The sequence below is a fragment of the Oncorhynchus masou genome, chromosome 20 (assembly GCF_036934945.1).
Source record: "Oncorhynchus masou masou isolate Uvic2021 chromosome 20, UVic_Omas_1.1, whole genome shotgun sequence".
Taxonomy (NCBI): Eukaryota; Metazoa; Chordata; class Actinopteri; order Salmoniformes; family Salmonidae; genus Oncorhynchus; species Oncorhynchus masou.
Genome location: NC_088231.1, coordinates 17891373 through 17912142, shown reverse-complemented (window position 1 = coordinate 17912142; position 20770 = coordinate 17891373). Strand labels below are relative to the sequence as shown.

The 20770-nt window shown below is 44.3% G+C and overlaps 1 protein-coding gene across 1 annotated transcript in view; it reads left to right on the top strand.

Annotated features, from left to right (window-relative positions):
- LOC135507080 (nephronectin-like) overlaps nucleotides 1-15743 on the top strand; it is a 60476-nt gene extending 44733 nt beyond the window's left edge. The window contains 5 exon segments of the mRNA XM_064926618.1: nucleotides 4655-4744; nucleotides 7581-7679; nucleotides 8396-8511; nucleotides 8513-8656; nucleotides 13930-15743. Coding sequence (XP_064782690.1) covers nucleotides 4655-4744; nucleotides 7581-7679; nucleotides 8396-8511; nucleotides 8513-8656; nucleotides 13930-14040 — 560 coding nt within the window. The 3' untranslated portion in view covers nucleotides 14041-15743.
- Nucleotides 15744-20770: the final 5027 nt, after the last annotated feature.

The following is a 20770-nucleotide window of genomic DNA, read 5'->3' as shown; positions in this document are numbered from 1 at the left end:
GACCGAATCCAGGTGGTGAGTCCCATATGCGGTCAATTTATCTTGATAAGATGCTTGGCAAGTTTCTGCCAACTGGATGTGACCATTTGCTTACGCAAATTTCTTTCATCTGGTTCGTAATATATCAGGCATGATTGTGAAATATGTCCATCCAACTATTCCCAATGACAGAATGAAAACACTTTGTCTTTCTGTCAACAAATCAGTTGTGAAGCGGTCCAGAGTAAATCAAGTGTGTATTATTATCTTAACCCGTTTTCAACAGAAACTGGAGAACATCTGAATGCCTTTGAACTGAGGGGGATTGTCAGTCTTTTGCCACAGTATATTCTACTATCTATCTAGGCCAGTAGGGGGGGGGGGGTGATAGAGGCTAGAGAAACATTATTATCACACAGCTAAGGGCTGGTAGAGAACTCAAGATGGACCATACCGGCTCATGGAAACCATACTGGCTCTTGGCTTTTGGGGTAACATTCAAGGTCATAGCACAGGCTCACCATATGATAATACCACTTGCTATGCAGTTATTGACAATAATTCACCTAGTTGCAAAAAAATGCAGACTTGGTACTAGTCTCACACCTTTATTCTCATTGGTCCAGACTTGACCTTACACAATTAGCCTGCACTTTAACACACTAGCCTGTTCCCAGATCTGTCTTGCCAGCTCCAATGGTCAGTGTGACGTTATATTGTTCTGGGTAGACAGCACAAACAGATCTGTAATCAGACTAATATAATACTGGATTACAAAACACCTGGAAATCCCAGTGCCCATTTGAACGCTGTTGATTAAAAGTCATCGCCAAGGCCCTCTGACATCAATAGGCTGTGAGGATGAAAGGGTGGCGGTGCAGCAGCCATGGTGCATGCTGGGAGGTGAGTTAGATTGTGTTTCCCACCGACCTAGCCAGATGGCCTCACATAATTATAAAATGTAAACAACGAGCGGGTCGATTACATTCACATCAGTTTGCGTTATTTGGAGGAAGACGTCCATGTACTCAGCTGCCTCGGAGAAGGTCTTTGAAATGCCTTGCTTGAATGAGATGAGAGGGAGAGGAAAGGACGATGCCCCGGCCATATCAACAGAATATTTTCATTGGATTTGTGATTCAAGAGGACAAGAATGAACGTCAAAGCATAAGGATGACACTGTTGTCAGATTTCTGTTGTCCTTTGCAGAAGCTTGAATTAGACTTGGGCTCTCGAATGGTCAGCAGTCTAAGGCACTGCATCTCCGTGCTAGAGGTACCACGACAGACGCTGGTTCGATTCCAGGCTTTATCACAACAGGCCGTGATTGGGAGTCCCATAGGGCAGTGCACAATTGGCCCAGCGTCGTCGGGTTTGGCCGGGGTAGGCCGCCATTGTGACTTGCCTAGTTAAGTAAAGGTAAAAATAAATAAATAATGTTTTTAAGTGGTTCAGAACTTGGAAGCATCAGCTTGTTTGTACACTTTTGATTACTTTTAGTAAAGTAAATGAAGTAAAACGTTTTGTAAAGTAAAAGAAAAGTTTTAGTACTTTTAGCTCATAATTGGGACTCTGTAGATTGCCCTGTGATTGTCTTGTTGAGGCTGTGCTGATCCGTCAAGGTGGAGTTGATGACGTGTGCCCGTCATTAAGGAAGAGGGATTGAACGCTAACCACTTTCTTGGTCCTGTTGGGATCCTTTTGAAGATGCGTCTTCCTTCCATTCATTCCTTGAAGTGGTCGCAGCAAAGACGTACCCCAGGAAAACTCTGTCTTCTTACCCACACAAACATTTCAGAAATGTGCCACCATCGGCTAATCAAATTCCTCTTTAAAGGGATCGTTTTCCAGATTTTTATCCCAATCTTAATTTATTTATTACCTCAAGAGAGTAAACATAGATATTCTGGAGTGATATTGTTGCAATATAAGTACGAATTTGGAAGAGAAGTGTTTTCCCAAATGTGTTTGTCACACATCCATACTATATCCCATTGGTTACTTCACACGGCTTTCCATAAAGCTTGGATTTAAATTCCAATACAAACACTTCACTTCTCTGGAGGTAAGAAAACAATTATGAATTGGGTACAAATCCAGAAAATGACCCCTTTAAGACACATTGAAAAAAAATAAACTTGTGCATCGAAAAAGCCTGGGCTTGGCTTGGTTAGCAGCGTATGTGAAAATCCCCTCTTGAGCTTTTAGCCCCGTCGACTGCCCAAATATTTGCCACAGAATTAAACAAGACAGGGTCAAGAGGAGCGCGAGCGACAAGGACGGCTAACACAGTGGAGTAAATCAGGTTTATTAAGCGTGGGAGTGCAGCTGCTGGCCGAGGGAGATTGATTCCCTGAAGAAATACTTAGCCCTTTGTTTCTCGCAGTGTAAAGTGGCACGGTACAGTATAGTGTCCAACTGCCATGGACTTTAGTAGGGCAGACCTGGGTTCAAGTTGTATACTGAAAAATATATCAACGCAGCATGCAACAATTTCAACTATTTGACTGAGTTACAAACATACTGTATAAGGAAAGCAGTCAATTGAAATACATTCATTAGGTCCTATTCTATGGATTTCACATGACTGGGCAGGGGTGCAGCCATGGGTGGGCCTAGGAGGGCATAGGCCCACCCACTCGTGAGCCAGGCCCAGCCAATCAGAATGTTTTCCTCCACAAAAGGGCTTTATTACAGACAAATACTCCTCAGTTTCATCAGCTGTCTGGATAGCTGGTCTCAGATGATCCTGCAGGTGAAGACGCCGGATGTGGAGGTCCTTGGCTGGCGCGGTTACACGTGGTCTGCGGTTGTGAGGCAGGTTGGATGTCCTGCCAAATTCTCCAAAACAACGTTGGAGATGGCTTATGGTAGAGAAATGAACATTCAATTCTCTGGCAACAGCTCTGGTGGATATTCCTGAAGTCAGCATGACAATTGCATGCTCCCTCAAAACTTGAGACATCTGCGGCATTGTGTTGTGTGACAAAACTGAACATTTAAGAGTGGCCTTTTATTGTCCCCAGCACAAGGTGCACCTTTGTAATGATCCGGCTGTTTAATCAGCTTCTTGATATGCCACACCTGTCAGGTGGATGGATTGTCTTGGAGAAATTTGTGCACAGCTTTTGAGAGAAATAAGATTTTTGTGCGCATGAAACCCTTTTTGGTTCCAGGTAGAACTCTTTTGGGTTCCATGCAGAAGGGTTCTAAATGAAACCCAAAAGGGTTCTACCTGGAACCAAAGGGGTTCTTCGAAGGGTTCTCCTATGGGGACAGCAGAAGAACCCTTCTTAGTTCTGGACTGCACCTTTTTTTCTTAGAGTGTACAGTAGCACACTCAGCTAATGTAGCTCCTAGGAGGACCCCCCTCCTTGGCCTGGATACGTCTATGGCCTGGATGCCTGGCATTGCTGGAGAGCCTGGTGTCTTGCCAGGGAATATGTGCACAGCCCTCTGCTTCCTGATTCCACAGGCAGACAGACAGACAGGCAGACAGGCAGGCAGGCAGGCAGGCAGGCAGGCAGGCAGGCAGGCAGGCAACAGGCTGGCTGGCTGGCTGGCTGGCTGGCTGGCTACAACAATTTTAGGTCAGAAGTGGCCCAAGCTAGCGGCTAACACTGCGGTAAATGAAGTAGACTGCTAGGACACAAGGTGGGGTGGGAGAGCCAGGGGTTAGTATTCAGAGGTCAAGTGTCGCGCCTGTGGAACAGTATCCGTGTATCATACCCTGATTGAGGTGTTGGCAGTTATGTTTTATCATCCTAAATGTCTTTGATGATAACATGCGTGTTATCGCCAGATTTTGTCATTGTCAAAATATCATTTTCCATAGGCCACTTAATCTAAACATCATGTTTGACAAGTTAAACCTGGTCAATAGACCTTTGAGTGACGTTGAGCTAGACAAGAAGTACTGTACATGTTTCCCATGTTTCCATTTGACCTGTGACCTTTCAGGCTTTGGGGCGGCTTGGCATTTCAGTATATTAGGCAGTATGACCACAGTTATATCAGTAGAGACGGAGGGTTATTTCAGTAGTGGCTGTGTCACTGTGCCACGAGAGAGGGGCCCCAGGGTAGTGTGTGCGTGCGCACGTCACAGCGTTTACACGGCCATTGCATCAGAAACAGCTGAAGACCCCTCCCCCACACACACACCTCCACCACACCCCTTGCTCTGTGGCTACCAATCATAGGGTATGAATTAGCAGAGTTGGGTACAGTAGGCAGAATGGACCTAATATGTGAACCCGTTTGTAGTACAGTGTACTGCAGTGTTTGAATATATTTTTGTTCTAATTCAGGTGCCATGTATTTTGTCTCTATCCAAATGATATCGTATCATGGAGGGTTGAAATTGATTTTCATGCTCTTATATAGCGTTGGTCAAACCTGTCTGAGAACTTATTCAACTGTGTGTGAATTTGATTAACAGCCAAATATCCCAGAGGATATTGCTCTTCTCCCTACTGTCTATCATTGTCAACAAAATGGGTATTTTTTATTCTCTGTCAATGTAGCGCACACACACACACACACACACACACACACACACACACACACACACACACACACACACACACACACACACACACACACACACACACACACACACACATATATTAATTTCCCTAATACCTCTTGATTTGGCCTTTTCTCTTTGCTCCCCTAGTTCCACGTAACCATGATCACAACACCGTCTTGGGGGTCGACTTTGACATTGAGCTGGGCAACACGGCCGACGAAGCGAAGGATGACGCAGGTAAACAGAAACATTTGTCAAACACTAACCATCTCCACGTTTCCTAACACTTCCTACAGGGGACGTAACTCAAACGATGATGAACGAGTTACGTTCGCCAGCCCAGATTAATTTGGGTTCTGCAACGCTTTGGCAAAAAGCTGCGGAGGGAAAGATATGGTAGTGACTTGGTGTGTTTTTGATGCACTGTCACGGGAAAGTCACAGATTAAATTCATCCTGCTTGTTTATATGACACCTACCCAGAATGCATTGCTTCATGATTGACTGATTGGTTGAGTTGAAGGTTTAATGTAACGACCACAGGAGGTTGGTGGCACCTTAATCGGGGAGGACGGGCACATGGTAATGGCTGGAGTGGGAATGAGTGGAAGGGCACGTGGTAATGGTTGGAGTGGGAATGAGTGGAAGGGCACGTGGTAATGGCTGGAGTGGGAATGAGTGGAAGGGCACGTGGTAATGGCTGGAGTGGGAATGAGTGGAAGGGCACGTGGTAATGGCTGGAGTGGGAATGAGTGGAAGGGCACGTGGTAATGGCTGGAGTGGGAATGAGTGGAAGGGCACGTGGTAATGGTTGGAGTGGGAATGAGTGGAAGGGCACGTGGTAATGGCTGGAGTGGGAATGAGTGGAAGGGCACGTGGTAATGGCTGGAGTGGGAATGAGTGGAAGGGCACGTGGTAATGGCTGGAGTGGGAATGAGTGGAAGGGCACGTGGTAATGGTTGGAGTGGGAATGAGTGGAAGGGCACGTGGTAATGGCTGGAGTGGGAATGAGTGGAAGGGCACGTGGTAATGGCTGGAGTGGGAATGAGTGGAAGGGCACGTGGTAATGGTTGGAGTGGGAATGAGTGGAAGGGCACGTGGTAATGGCTGGAGTGGGAATGAGTGGAAGGGCACGTGGTAATGGTTGGAGTGGGAATGAGTGGAAGGGCACGTGGTAATGGCTGGAGTGGGAATGAGTGGAAGGGCACGTGGTAATGGCTGGAGTGGGAATGAGTGGAAGGGCACGTGGTAATGGCTGGAGTGGGAATCAGTGGAAGGGCACGTGGTAATGGCTGGAGTGGGAATGAGTGGAAGGGCAATGAGTGGAAGGGCGTGGTAATGGCTGGAGTGGGAATGAGTGGAAGGGCACGTGGTAATGGCTGGAGTGGGAATGAGTGGAAGGGCACGTGGTAATGGCTGGAGTGGGAATGAGTGGAAGGGCACGTGGTAATGGCTGGAGTGGGAATGAGTGGAAGGGCACGTGGTAATGGCTGGAGTGGGAATGAGTGGAAGGGTAGCAACAACATCAAACACATGGTTCCAGCCATTATTATGAGCCGTCGTCCCCTCAGCAGCCTCCACAGGTACCGATGCGGCAGTTAGACAAACACACACACACACACACACACACACACACACACACACACACACACACACACACACTTGAATAAGGAAGAGCAGTGTACTCTTTGTACTTGAGAACGTTATCCATCACATCTGGGGCTTGCTTATGTGATTTATTGATGTCAATAAAACACTAATTAAATTGCCTAATGATTCCACTATGGGTTTATTTTGGCACGCCGTACATGATCGGATCAGCGGTATGGAGTGAAACAGTGCTTTCATTGGCTCAGAGAATGATCCTGCTATGTGCTTTTCACGACCCTATGTTCAGGGTCAAAATGACGAATGCTAGTTTCATCTCAAGACACAATTTGTACTTGCGACGCATTAATTATTATGGCTTATGTCCAAAACAAATAAATCAAAATCGAAATGATCATTCGTATCCGATTACTCACTGTCATGACCACAATGTATTTGTTGAGGGTTTATGCGGAGTGGCTAAATTAAATGATATGGTGGCTGACACACTTCGATGAACATGCACACACACACACATACACATACAGAACACACAGATGCAATCACATAAACACACAAGCATACACATACACGCGCACACAAACATCCACACACAGTTATCATCAGATTTATTTTGTAAAATGAAGGCTTACTTCGCAGGCAATTCAGATCAGTTCGTTCCCATTTCATCCATCACCGCGCTCTCAGTCCACCACTCTAGAGAATCAATATTTATTGTTCTGTAATAACTTGTGCGTTCACCACCTTTCACATCTTCTGTATGTTCTTTCATGTACATAAGAGAGAATGGAAATGATGCTGCATCCGTTGGAATCAAAGGCACACAGCAGGAGTGATTTGAGCTACGTTCACGCAAGGAGAGCCTTTGTGTGAGCTACGTTCACGCAAGGAGAGCCTTTGTGTGAGCTACGTTCACGCAAGGAGAGCCTTTGTGTGAGCTACGTTCACGCAAGGAGAGCCTTTGTGTGAGCTACGTTCACGCAAGGAGAGCCTTTGTGTGAGCTACGTTCACGCAAGGAGAGCCTTTGTGTGAGCTACGTTCACGCAAGGAGAGCCTTTGTGTGAGCTACGTTTACGCAAGGAGAGCCTTTGTGTGAGCTACGTTTACGCAAGGAGAGCCTTTGTGTGAGCTACGTTCACGCAAGGAGAGCCTTTGTGTGAGCTACGTTCACGCAAGGAGAGCCTTTGTGTGAGCTACGTTCACGCAAGGAGAGCCTTTGTGTGAGCTACGTTCACGCAAGGAGAGCCTTTGTGTGAGCTACGTTTACGCAAGGAGAGCCTTTGTGTGAGCAACGTTCACGCAAGGAGAGCCTTTATGTGAGTTACGTTCACGCAAGGAGAGCCTTTGTGTGAGCAACGTTCATGCAAGGAGAGCCTTTGTGTGAGCTACGTTCACGCAAGGAGAGCCTTTGTGGGGTAAAGGTACTTGAAATATGTGAAACATTGTTGTTTAAATTCCTCTTCAGAGGCTGGCTACCTGAGCTGCTCCTTTGATAACGGGCTTTGCGGTTGGATCCGGGACAAGGATGGCGACCTGCACTGGGAGACAACACCGGACCCATCTGGTAAGAACCAGAGTTCACTTTTTTAGACTTTTCTTTTTGCTAGCCAGATTAATGCAAAGCGGATTATTCTGGACATTGTTACAAACGGTTCAGATAAAGCAATATTTCCTCAGGGAAGGCAAAAATAAGATACATAAGATAAGATATCCTTTAACCTCACTTTTGCGTTCAGATACTAACATTTTAATGATAAGCACAGAGGTTTTCTTTTCATATTAGAACATTGGCTCTAAAAGTGTGTTGCTGGTTTTACACAGGAAGGTCTGATCCTTGGTAGAACTAGCTGTGGTTATTATTCATTGAGAAACAAATGCCTTTTGAAGAGACTGCATTATTCAACAGTTTTCAAAACAAAACACTTGATTACAGGCGGACAGTTGGTTCAGAGAAAACAAGATGTGTGTTTGTTTTTTTGCAATGGTTCCACTCAATCATATGTCAAGAGTAAATTTAATTCAGCCTAGTCTGACTCTATTTAGTAGTATAACTTTATAGTCCCAGGAGGACATTTTGGGGGTTTTCGGCACAAATTTCAATGAGGACAATATTCTGTAAAATGGAGCTGCCGATAACAAAAAGATGAAGCCATCTGATTGAGACACATCCATCTGAAAACTAAAACCAGTATTCTAGCATCTCCTTCATTTCCAAACGTTTTCTCCTATTGAACGCTACCCTGATTGTGATATCACTTTCTTCCTCTTTCCTCTCCACAGGTGGAAAATACCTCACCATCCCTGAGGTGAGCGACAAGAAGAGCGGGCGAGGGGCGCGCCTGGTCCTCCCGTTGACACCTCCCTGGAACGACGGTAACCTGTGTCTGTCGTTCCGCCCACAAGCTGGCAGGTCACCATGTGGGGATGCTCCAGGTGTTTGTGAAGAAAGGGAAGCAGTACAGCCCGGCCGTGTGGGGAAGGACGGGGGGTAGCGGCTGGAGACATACCCAGATCACGCTGTGGGGCACGGGACTTGAGAGTGTGAGTATACAGTAGTGTGTATGTATATATATATATATATATAGTGCCTTGCGAAAGTATTCGGCCCCCTTGAACTTTGCGATCTTTTGCCACATTTCAGGCTTCAAACATAAAGATATAAAACTGTATTTTTTTGTGAAGAATCAACAACAAGTGGGACACAATCATGAAGTGGAACGACATTGATTGGATATTTCAAACTTTTTTAACAAATCAAAAACTGAAAAATTGGGCGTGCAAAATGATTCAGCCCCCTTAAGTTAATACTTTGTAGCGCCACCTTTTGCTGCGATTACAGCTGTAAGCCGCTTGGGGTATGTCTCTATCAGTTTTGCACATCGATAGACTGAAATTTTTTCAGCAAAAACAACTTCCCTTTTTCAGGACCCTGTCTTTCAAAGATAATTCATAAAAATCCAATTAACTTCACAGATCGTCATTATTCTCTGTCAATGTAGCGTGCACACACACACACACACACACACACACACACACAGTTATTCATTTCCCTAATTCCTCTTGATTTGGCTTTAGGGTTTAAAAACTGTTTCCCAAGGCTTGCTCAATGAACCATAGACAATTAATAAACATGCACCTGTGGAACGGTCGTTTAGACACTAACAGCTTACAGATGGTAGGCAATTAAGGTTACAGTTACGAAAACTTAGGACACTAAAGAAACCTTTCTACTTACTCTGAAAAACACCAAAAGAAAGATCCCCGGGGTCCCTGCTCATCTGCATGAATGTGCATTAGGCATGCTGCAGGGAGGCATGAGGATGCAGATATGGCCAGGGCAAGCAATGACCGTGCTGTGAGATGCTTAAGACAGCACTACAGAGAGACAGGACGGACAGTTGATCATCCTCGCAGTGGCAGACCACGTGTAACAACACCTGCACAGGGTCGGTACATCCAAAAATCACACCTGCGGGACAGGTACAGGATGGCAACAACAACTGCCCAAGTTACACCAGGAACGCACAATCCCTCCATCAGTGCTCAGACTGTCCGCAATAGGCTGAGAGAGGCTGGACTGAGGGCTTGTAGGCCTGTTGTAAGGCAGGTCCTCACCAGACATCACCGGCAACAACGTTGCCTTTGGGCACAAACCCAGCGTCGCTGGACCAGACAGGACTGGCAAAAGTGCTCTTCACTGACGAGTCGCGGTTTTGTCTCACCAGGGGTGATGGTCGGATTCGCGGTTATCGTCAAAGGAATGAGCGTTACACGAGGCCTGTACTGAATGGGATTGATTTGGAGGTGGAGGGTCTGTCATGGTCTGGGCTGTTGTGTCATAGCATCATTGGACTGAGCTTGTTGTCATTGCAGGCAATCTCAATGCTGTGCATTACAGGGAAGACATCCTCCTCCATCATGTGGTACCCTTCCTGCAGGCTCATCCTGACATGACCCTCCAGCATGACAATGCCACCAGCCATACTGCTCGTTTTGTTTGTTTATTTCCTGCAAGACAGGAATGTCAGTGTTCTGCCATGGCCAGAGAAGAGCCCGGATCTCAATCCCATTGAGCACGTCTGGGACCTGTTGGATCAGAGGGTGAGGGCTAGGGCCATTCCACCCAGAAAGGTCAGGGAAATTGCAAGTGCTTTGTTAGAAGAGTGGGATAACATCTCACAGCAAGAACTGGCAAATCTTCTGCAGTCCACGAGGAGGAGATGCACTGCAGTACTTAATACAGCTGGTGGCCACACCAGATACTGACTGTTACTTTTGATTTTGACCCTCCCCCTTTTGTTCAGGGACAAATTATTCAATTTCTGTTAGTCACATGTCTGTGGAACTTGTTCAGTTTATGTCTGTTGTTGATCTTGTTATGTTCATACAAATATTTACACATGTTAAGTTAGCTGAAAATAAATGCAATTGACAGTGAGAGGATGTTTCTTTTTTTGCTGAGTTTATAAATACAAAATTTTGGGGTCACTTAGAAATGTCATTGTTTTCCATGAAAACACATGTGAAATTAGTTGCAAAATGAATATGAAATATAGTTAAGACTTTGACAAGGTTATAAATAATGATTTTTAATTGAAACAATAATTATGTCCTTCAAACTTTGCTTTTGTCAAAGAATCCTCCATTTGCAGCAATTACATTCTTGCAGACTTTTGGCTTTGTAGTTGTTAAGTGCCGTCCACAGGGTATGGCATGGCATTGCAATATGGAGTGATAGCCTACCTTCTTCAACATCCCATTTACTCTGTATAAATCTCCCACATTTACCACCACCAAAGCACCCCAGACCATCACATTGCCTCCACCATGCTTGACAGCTTAACACCATGCTCCTCCAGCATCTTTTCATTCACTTTTCATTCACAAATGTTCTTCTTTGTGATCCGAACAAAAAACTTAGATTCGTCTTTCCATAACACTTTTTTTCCAATCTTCCTCTGTCCAGTGTCTGTGTTCTTTTGCCCATCTTAATCTTTTATTTTTATTGGCCAGTCTGAGATGTGGCTTTTCTTTTGCAACTTTGCCTAGAAGGCTAGCATCATGGAGTTAACTCTTCACTGTTGACGTTGAGACTGGTATTTTGTGGGTATTATTTAATGAAGCTACCAGTTGAGGACTTGTGAGGCGTCTGTTTCTCAAGCTAAACACTCCCTTGTACTTGCCTCTTGCTTAGTTGTGCACCGGGGCCTCCCACTCCTCTTTCTATTCTGGTTAGTGCCAGTTTGCGCTGTTCTGTGAAGGGAGTAGTACACAACGTTGTACCAGATCTTCAGTTTCTTGACGATTTCTCGCATGGAATAGCCTTAATTTCTCAGAACAAGAAAAAACTAACAAGTTTCAGAAGAAAGGTCTTTGTTTCTGGTTATTTTGAGCCTGTGATCAAACCCACAAATGCTGATGCTCCAGATACTCAACTAGTCTAAAGAAGGCCAGTTTTACTGCATTTTTAATCAGAACAACAGTTTTCAGCTGTGCTAACATAATTGCCAAAGGGGTTTCTAATGATCAATTAGCCTTTTAAAATGATAAACTTGTATTAGCTAACACAATGTGCCATTGGAACACAGGAGTGAGGGTTGCTGATAATGGGCCTCTGTACACCTTTGTAGATATTCCATAAAAAAAATCAGCTGTTTCCATTTACAATAGTAATTTATAACATTAACAATGTCTACACTGTATTTCTGTTCAATTTGATGCTATTTTAATGGACAAAAATGTGCTTTTATTTCAAAAACAAGGACATTTCTAAGTGACCCCAAACTTTTGAATGGTAGTGTATATATACAGTACCGGTCAAAGGTTTGGACACACCTACTCATTCTAGGGTTTTTCTTTATTTTTAGTATTTTCTACATTGTAGAATAATAGTGAAGACATCAAAACTATGAAATAACACACATGGAATCATGTAACCAAAAAAGTGTTAGATTTTATATTTGAGATTCTTCAAAGTAGCCACCCTTTGCCTTGATGACAGCTTTGCACACACTCTTGATTGTCTGGGTTAGGGAGAGTTTGGCCAGCCAGAATTTCCTTGTCTCATCGTGCTCTAGCGACTCCTTGTGGTGGGCCGGGCACATTGGTGCGGCTGGCTTCCTGGTTAAGCGAGTAGTGTGTCAAGAAGCAGTGCAGCTTGGCAGGGTCGTGTTTCGGAGGACGCATGGCTCTCGACCTTCTCTCCTGAGACGAGATTGTAACTATAAATTGGATATCACGAAATTGTGTAGAAAAAGGGGTAAAGTAATAAAAATGTAATAATAATAGAGTGTAAAGCTGTATACCGTATTATAGAGAGAGTGTAAAGCAGTATAAAGAAGTATATAGAGAGTGTAAAGCCGTATACAGTAGTGTAAAGAGAGTAAAACAGGTGACAGTAGTATATAGAGAGTGTAAAGCCGTATACAGTAGTATATATACAGAACACCTGATATTAGGTTGCACCCCTTTATTCCCTCAGATCAGCCACAATTCTTGGACTCTACAAGGTGCCGAAAGTGTTCCACAGGGATGCTGACACGTGTTGACTCCAATGCTTCCCACAGTTGTGTCAAGTTGGCTGAATGTCCTTTAGGTGGTGGACCATTCTTAATACACACGGGAAAATGTTGAGATTAAAAAAAACAGCAGCATTGCAGTTCTTGACACACTCAAACCGGTGTGCCCCGTACAAAGGCACTCAAATATTTTATCTTGCCCATTCACCCTCTGAATGGCACACATACCACAATCCATGTCTCAATTGTCTCAAGGCTTGAAAATCCTTCCTCCCCTTAATCTACATTGACGATTGAGGCGGATTTAACATGTAACAAAAATAAGAGATCATAGCTTTCACTTGGTCAGTCTATGCTATAGAAAGAGTAGCTGTTCCTAAAGTATAAAACAGTATACAGTATTATGTCTGACACCACACTTGACTTGTCTTTGCCATCTGTGACTGACCTTTAGCAACGACTGACACATTGGTTATTGGTGTGTGTGTTTGAATCATGGTTGTCCTCAATTGATGTTCAACTACTACGCTATGGAGGTTCTATAATTGTCGGAGATGGCGAAGTCATACCAGAGACTGCCTTTCTCCCTGGCTAACCATTGATGCCCCTCCTCTCAAGTCATAGCAGACTGCCTTTCTCCCTGGCTAACCATCGATGCCCCCTCCTCTTCAAGTCATAGCAGACTGCCTTTCTCCCTGGCTAACCATCGATGACCCCTCCTCTCAAGTCATAGCAGACTGCCTTTCTCCCTGGCTAACCATTGATACCCCTCCTCTCAAGTCATACCAGAGACTGCCTTTCTCCCTTGCTAACCATCGATGCCCCCTCCCTCTCAAGTCATAGCAGACTGCCTTTCTCCCTGGCTAACCATTGATGCCCCCTCCTCTCAAGTCATACCAGAGACTGCCTTTCTCCCTTGCTAACCATCGATGCCCCCTCCTCTCAAGTCATAGCAGACTGCCTTTCTCCCTTGCTAACCATTGATGCCCCCCTCCTCTCAAGTCATAGCAGACTGCCTTTCTCCCTGGCTAACCATCGATGCCCCCCTCCTCTTCAAGTCATAGCAGACTGCCTTTCTCCCTGGCTAACCATCGATGCCCCCCTCCTCTCAAGTCATAGCAGACTGCCTTTCCATACTACCCCTGTCTGAAGCTGACTAGACACCATTCACATTCCATTTTGATAATTAGTTGTACCTGTTTTTTTGTTTTGTTTTTGCTTTGAGATTACATTTTGTAATCGAAAGTGCTATATAAGCGAAATAACTTATTTATTGTGCTGTGTTGTTGTTCCCAGGTGATTCTGAAGGGCGAGCGCGGGCGTGGCCGGAGCGGAGAGATGGCCGTGGATGACATCACCTTGAGAAAAGGTTCCTGCACCGAGGAGCACAATCTGAGAAGACATTAATACACACAGCAGAGAGAGACAGAGATGGAGAGAGAAAGAGAGAAAGATAGAGCCCAGGGAGGAGCAGACTCTGAGAAGACATTAATACACACAGCAGAGAGAGACAGAGATGGAGAGAGAAAGAGAGAAGATAGAGCCCAGGGAGGAGCAGACTCTGAGAAGACATTAATACACAGCAGAGAGAGACAGAGATGGAGAGAGAAAGAGAGAAGATAGAGCCCAGGGAGGAGCACAATCTGAGAAGACATTAATACACAGCAGAGAGAGACAGAGATGGAGAGAGAAAGAGAGAAAGATAGAGCCCAGGGAGGAGCAGACTCTGAGAAGACATTAATACACACAGCAGAGAGAGACAGAGATGGAGAGAGAAAGAGAAGTGGAGAGAAGATAGAGCCCAGGGAGGAGCAGACTCTGATTGGACCCCCATAGAGGGTCCAAGAGCACCTCTGGGAAGAAGGGGCATTTCTCTCTGCCTGTCCACCAATAAGAAGACCGCACCAAACCTGTCCACCAACAAGAGGACTGCAACAAACCTGTCCACCAATAACTAGACTGCACCAAACCCTTCCACCAATAAGAAGACTACCCCAAATCACAGGGGAGAAAGAGGGTTCACCATGTGATCCCCCACCACCCCTACCCAACTCTCCATCACCCGGTTCCTCACTATTGACCTGTGCTTGCCCCTGGTAACCCTGGTAACGTCCCTGTGAGCACTGCCACCCAGCCAATCACACCGCCCAAAGGCCTCCATCGATGTTTCATCATCTTTCATATTTTAGTCTGAAGCCATATCTGATTGTTTGCTATCCATCATTTAGATTGTATAACTGTTTTAACCTGCGTCGTGTTCATTTGGGTACCAAACAGGGAAAAACTGACTGAAACAGGGAGGGACTACGAGGGCTTGTCCAATAAGAAACAATTATTTACATTTTCCATTGCAGAGCATTTTAAAACATTTCCTGTTCTGTGCCCTAATGAGCAGGACCAAGGGACAACAAGAGAAGACACCAACCTGTAATGATAATGGGGAGAATGAAAAATCCAAACCCTGCTCCGTTTATTTAGACAAATCAAATTCTGTAAAACTAGTGCTGAGGCACTCGTATGTTACTATTGCTACAACCGTATGCAAGTTCACATAATAAGCCATTATTATCTGAATTCTGAATTTTAAGATTGACCGTGATTTCTCTCTATGTGCTTTGTTCTATTAAGTGCAAGTTGGTTGTACTGGCGATGACAGTATCAACGATTTCTGGCTCTCACCCAGTGTATTATTGTAAATGTAGTCGTGTGTACATATTCTAGAACACTTTCATGCTCATATTAAGCTGTGTGGTTTATACGTTTATGTAAATTCAGACTTATGTATTAATTGGAGTGGAAAAATGTATGGTTTTCGTTTGTTTCTATAATTCAAGATCAATATATGGATAAACATTTGAACCTTGTGGGAATACAAGGCTGTTTACAGTACATAAATGATCATATCTGTTCATGCTTTATGTTGAATTACTAGATCGCTTCCTCAGTAGTTTTGTAACGTTTAGCAGTACACAGTTGCATTATTGTGCCATCTGCCATAATGAAGGTTCTGATCTGTTGGAAATTCAAACTGTACTATATGCATGGATCAGTTCACCAAATTCTCATAATATACTCAGCCAATGATGTAAATAAAAGGACATTGACTGATACATGTTTGACTAAGCGTGTCATTGTCATGTTGTCTTTGTCTTTTCTGTGTGACACACTTTTTACATCCAATCTAAAACAAAAAAAACAACGCTTTAAGTGAGAAGTAGGCATTTGTCTGAAGCCAAACATTCACATGAGCACCACAATGACCACTCCACCCATGTTCCACTAAGGTTTTCCGGCACATAGCTTTGACCTACTACAGTAGCTATGTTGCAAAGGAGGTTGGTGGCACCTTAATTGGGGAGGACGGGCTTGTGGTAATTTCCTGGAGCAGAATTAGTGGACTGGTATCAAATACATTAAACACGTGGTTTCCATCTGTTTGATGCCATTCCATTCGCTCCGTTCCGGCCGTTATTATGAGCTGTCCTCCCCCTGTGCTATGTTGGTCTATTGCACTTCAAACAATGTGTATGCAGGTTGCTTAGGATTCAAACCTTATCAAACAGCCTAATTAATACTATTTGAGGAGGTGTGCCCACAATAATGTAATTTGTACCGCATACAAGTTCAAGTATTGGATTCTTCACACACAACACTAATCCCATTTCACTACCGTTTCAAGATTTTTTAATTACATGAAAGGAAGCTTTACTTTTATACTTACAATACCATCATGCTTGATTGAGCTGTTTTGTCCTCTAGTAATGTGGTGCCTGCCTGTATTTCCATCAACCATTATTTTAGCAATACATGTAATTGAGAACAAAAATTATTTTGGGGGTCAGTAGGTTCCCAAGATAAGTGGTGGTGTGTTGGACACAGTCACTCATATATAGAGGTATATTCATGGGTTGCATGTTTGTCACAATATTGTTTTGAACGCTCATTTTGGGTTGATGCCCGACTGAGCATTCTACTCAATGCATTGTCAATGAGCCCTGATGAAGATTTCATCCAGAGTGCATTACAGTGGCTTGGAAATTACATTCAAAAGGGGGCAAATAATTAGTAGGAAAACCTTTTGTCATCATTTTGTCGATCAGGAGCTCTACCGAGGCAGTCCCGTTAGATCTCTTATATACAGACAAGTTATATTTGCATGATTTAGCTTATTCGTTCATCATTAACGTTTGCTTCATTCATGTGACAGACCAATACTGGGTCATGCATGTGACAGACCAATACTGGGTCATGCATGTGACAGACCAATACTGGGTTATGCATGTGACAGACCAATACTGGGTCATGCTTGTGACAGACCAATACTGGGTCATGCATGTGACAGACCAATACTGGGTCATGCATATGACAGACCAATACATCACGAGGCTTCTTCTCTCTAAGCAGATACCTTGAAACTGAGAGATCTTTCATTCTCAAAACAAGAGTCTGGGAGTACTCCCAAGTTGAAGTTACTAATAGTGAGGATTCGTTCAATTAGTCACTTGCATGAACACAGAAAACGGTTATTAGAAAAGCACAAACATAGAACACAGAAATGTAGAAATAGAAAAGCACCAACCTAAAATGTTCCATCACATGGGAAAGACAAAGCATTTGAGTGCCTTTGAATGGGGTATGGTAGTAGGTGCTAGGCACACCGGTTTGTGTCAAGAACTGCAAATCTGCTTGGTTTTTCACACTCAACCGTTTCCCGTGTGTATCAAGAATGGTCCACCACCCAAAGGACAACCAGCCAACGTGAAACAACTCTGGAAAGCATTGAATCAGCATGGGCCAGCATCCCTGTGGAATGCTTTCAACACCTTGTAGAGTCCATTCCCTGACGAATTGAGGCTGTTCTGAGGGCAAAAGCGGCGCAACTCAATGTTAGCAAGGTGTTCCTAATATTTGGTATTCTCAGTGTGTATATAATACTGTATATACAGTACCAGTCAAACGCTTGTACACACCTACTCATTCCAGGGTGCACCTACTCATTCCAGGGTACACCTACTCATTCCAGGGTGAACCTACTCATTCCAGGGTGAACCTACTCATTCCAGGGTACACCTACTCATTCCAGGGTACACCTACTCATTCCAGGGTGCACCTACTCATTCCAGGGTGCACCTACTCATTCCAGGGTACACCTACTCATTCCAGGGTGCACCTACTCATTCCAGGGTGCACCTACTCATTCCAGGGTACACCTACTCATTCCAGGGTGCACCTACTCATTCCAGGGTACACCTACTCATTCCAGGGTACACCTACTCATTCCAGGGTACACCTACTCATTCCAGGGTACACCTACTCATTCCAGGGTACACCTACTCATTCCAGGGTACACCTACTCATTCCAGGGTACACCTACTCATTCCAGGGTACACCTACTCATTCCAGGGTGCACCTACTCATTCCAGGGTGAACCTACTCATTCCAGGGTACACCTACTCATTCCAGGGTACACCTACTCATTCCAGGGTACACCTACTCATTCCAGGGTACACCTACTCATTCCAGGGTACACCTTCTCATTCCAGGGTACACCTACTCATTCCAGGGTACACCTTCTCATTCCAGGGTACACCTACTCATTCCAGGGTACACCTACTCATTCCAGGGTACACCTTCTCATTCCAGGGTACACCTACTCATTCCAGGGTACACCTACTCATTCCAGGGTACACCTACTCATTCCAGGGTACACCTACTCATTCCAGGGTACATCTACTCATTCCAGGTACACCTACTCATTCCAGGGTACACCTACTCATTCCAGGGTACACCTACTCATTCCAGGGTACACCTACTCATTCCAGGGTACACCTACTCATTCCAGGGTACACCTACTCATTCCAGGGTACACCTACTCATTCCAGGGTACACCTTCTCATTCCAGGGTACACCTACTCATTCCAGGGTACACCTACTCATTCCAGGGTACACCTTCTCATTCCAGGGTACACCTACTCATTCCAGGGTACACCTACTCATTCCAGGGTACACCTACTCATTCCAGGGTACACCTACTCATTCCAGGGTACACCTCATTCCAGGGTACACCTACTCATTCCAGGGTATACCTACTCATTCCAGGGTACACCTTCTCATTCCAGGGTACACCTACTCATTCCAGGGTACACCTTCTCATTCCAGGGTACACCTACTCATTCCAGGGTACACTACTCATTCCAGGGTACACCTACTCATTCCAGGGTACACCTACTCATTCCAGGGTACACCTACTCATTCCAGGGTACACCTACTCATTCCAGGGTACACCTTCTCATTCCAGGGTACACCTACTCATTCCAGGGTACACCTTCTCATTCCAGGGTACACCTACTCATTCCAGGGTACACCTACTCATTCCAGGGTACACCTACTCATTCCAGGGTACACCTACTCATTCCAGGGTACACCTACTCATTCCAGGGTACACCTACCCATTCCAGGGGTTTTCCTTATTTTTACTATTTTCTACATTGTAGAATAATAGTGAAGACCTCAACAATATGAAATGACTCACCTGTTTTGAGCTCCACACTATTAGGTAAAAACAAATACATATATATACTTTTTTTGGGGGGGCTTGCCTGTTTTGCTTGTTATTTTGTTATTAATACGTGATATTATCAGTTTGCAAACAATGTAAAAATAATAACAATTGAGTTAATAAAGCCGCATACAAACATGGTCTCCTTTTTGCTTTCTTGAGTAAAGCAGCTCCAAAATGCAGGTGTTTCAGCCTAGCTCAGCACTTTCTGTGGTGGTGGGGCAGCCAGCGGAAAATACAGAGCGTTGCAAAAGAAAATTACTTCTTAATCTTGGCCTGCTCTGGTAATGTGCCTCTCAGACACCTGTACCGAGACTTCCTAAATCCCAACAAAAAGATGGTGGATAGAGTGCATTCGGAAAGTATTCAAACCCCTTGACTTTTCGACATTTCGTTACATTATAGCTTTACTCTAAAATTGAGTAAATATTTTTTTCTTTCATCAATCTACACACAATACCTATAATGACAAAGTGAAAAGAGGTTTTTAGAAAGTTTAGCAAATGTCTTTTTTTTAAATAACAGAAATACCAGACAACATGCTTTGAGACTTTAAATTTAGCTCAGGTGTATCCTGTTTCTATTGATCATCCATGAAATGTTTCTACAACATGATTGAAGTCCTCCTGTGGTAAATTAAATTGATTGGACGTGATTTGGAAAGGCACACCTGTCTATATAAGGTCCCACAGTTGACAGTGCATGTCAGAGCAAAAACCAAGCCATGAGGTCAAAGGAATTGTCCGTAGCACTCTGAGACAAGATTGTGTTGAGGCACAGATCTGGGGAAGGGTAGCAAAAAAATTCAACAGCATTGAAGGTTCCCAAGAACACAGTGGCCTCCATATTTCTTAAATGGAAGAAGTTTGGAACCACCAAGATTCTTCCTAGAGCTGGCCACCTGGCCAAACTGAGCAATCGGGGAGAAGGGCCTTGGTCAGGGAGGTGACCAAGAACCCGATGGTCACTCTGACAGAGCTCAGAGTTCCTCTGTGGAGATGGGAGGACCTTCCAGAAGGACAACCATACCTGCAGCACTCCACAAATCAGCTTGTTGCATGGAGAAGCATGGTGGTGGCAGCATCATGCTGTGGGGAAGTTTTTCAGCAGCAAGGATTTGGAGATTTGTCAGGATCGAGGAAAGATGAATGGACCAAAGTAAAGAGAGAGATCTTTGATGAAAACCTGCTTCAGAGCGCTCAGGACCTCAGACTGGAGCGAAGGTTAACCTTCCAACAGGACAACGACCCTAAGCACACAGCCAAGACAAAATAGCTGTGCAATGACGCTCCCCCATCCAACCTGAGAGAGCTTGAAAGGATCTGCAGAGAAGAATGAGAAACTCCCCAAATACCGGTGTGCCAAGCTTGTAGCATCATACCTTAGACGACTCAAAGCTGTAATCGCTGCTAAAAGTGCTTCAACAAAGTACAGAATAAAGGGTCTGAATACTTATGTAAATATGATATTTCAGCTGTATTTTTTAAATAAATTTGCAAAAGTTTTTACTTTGTTATTATGGGGTATGTAGATTAATGAGGGAAAAATTATTACATCATTTAAGAATAAGGCTGTAAT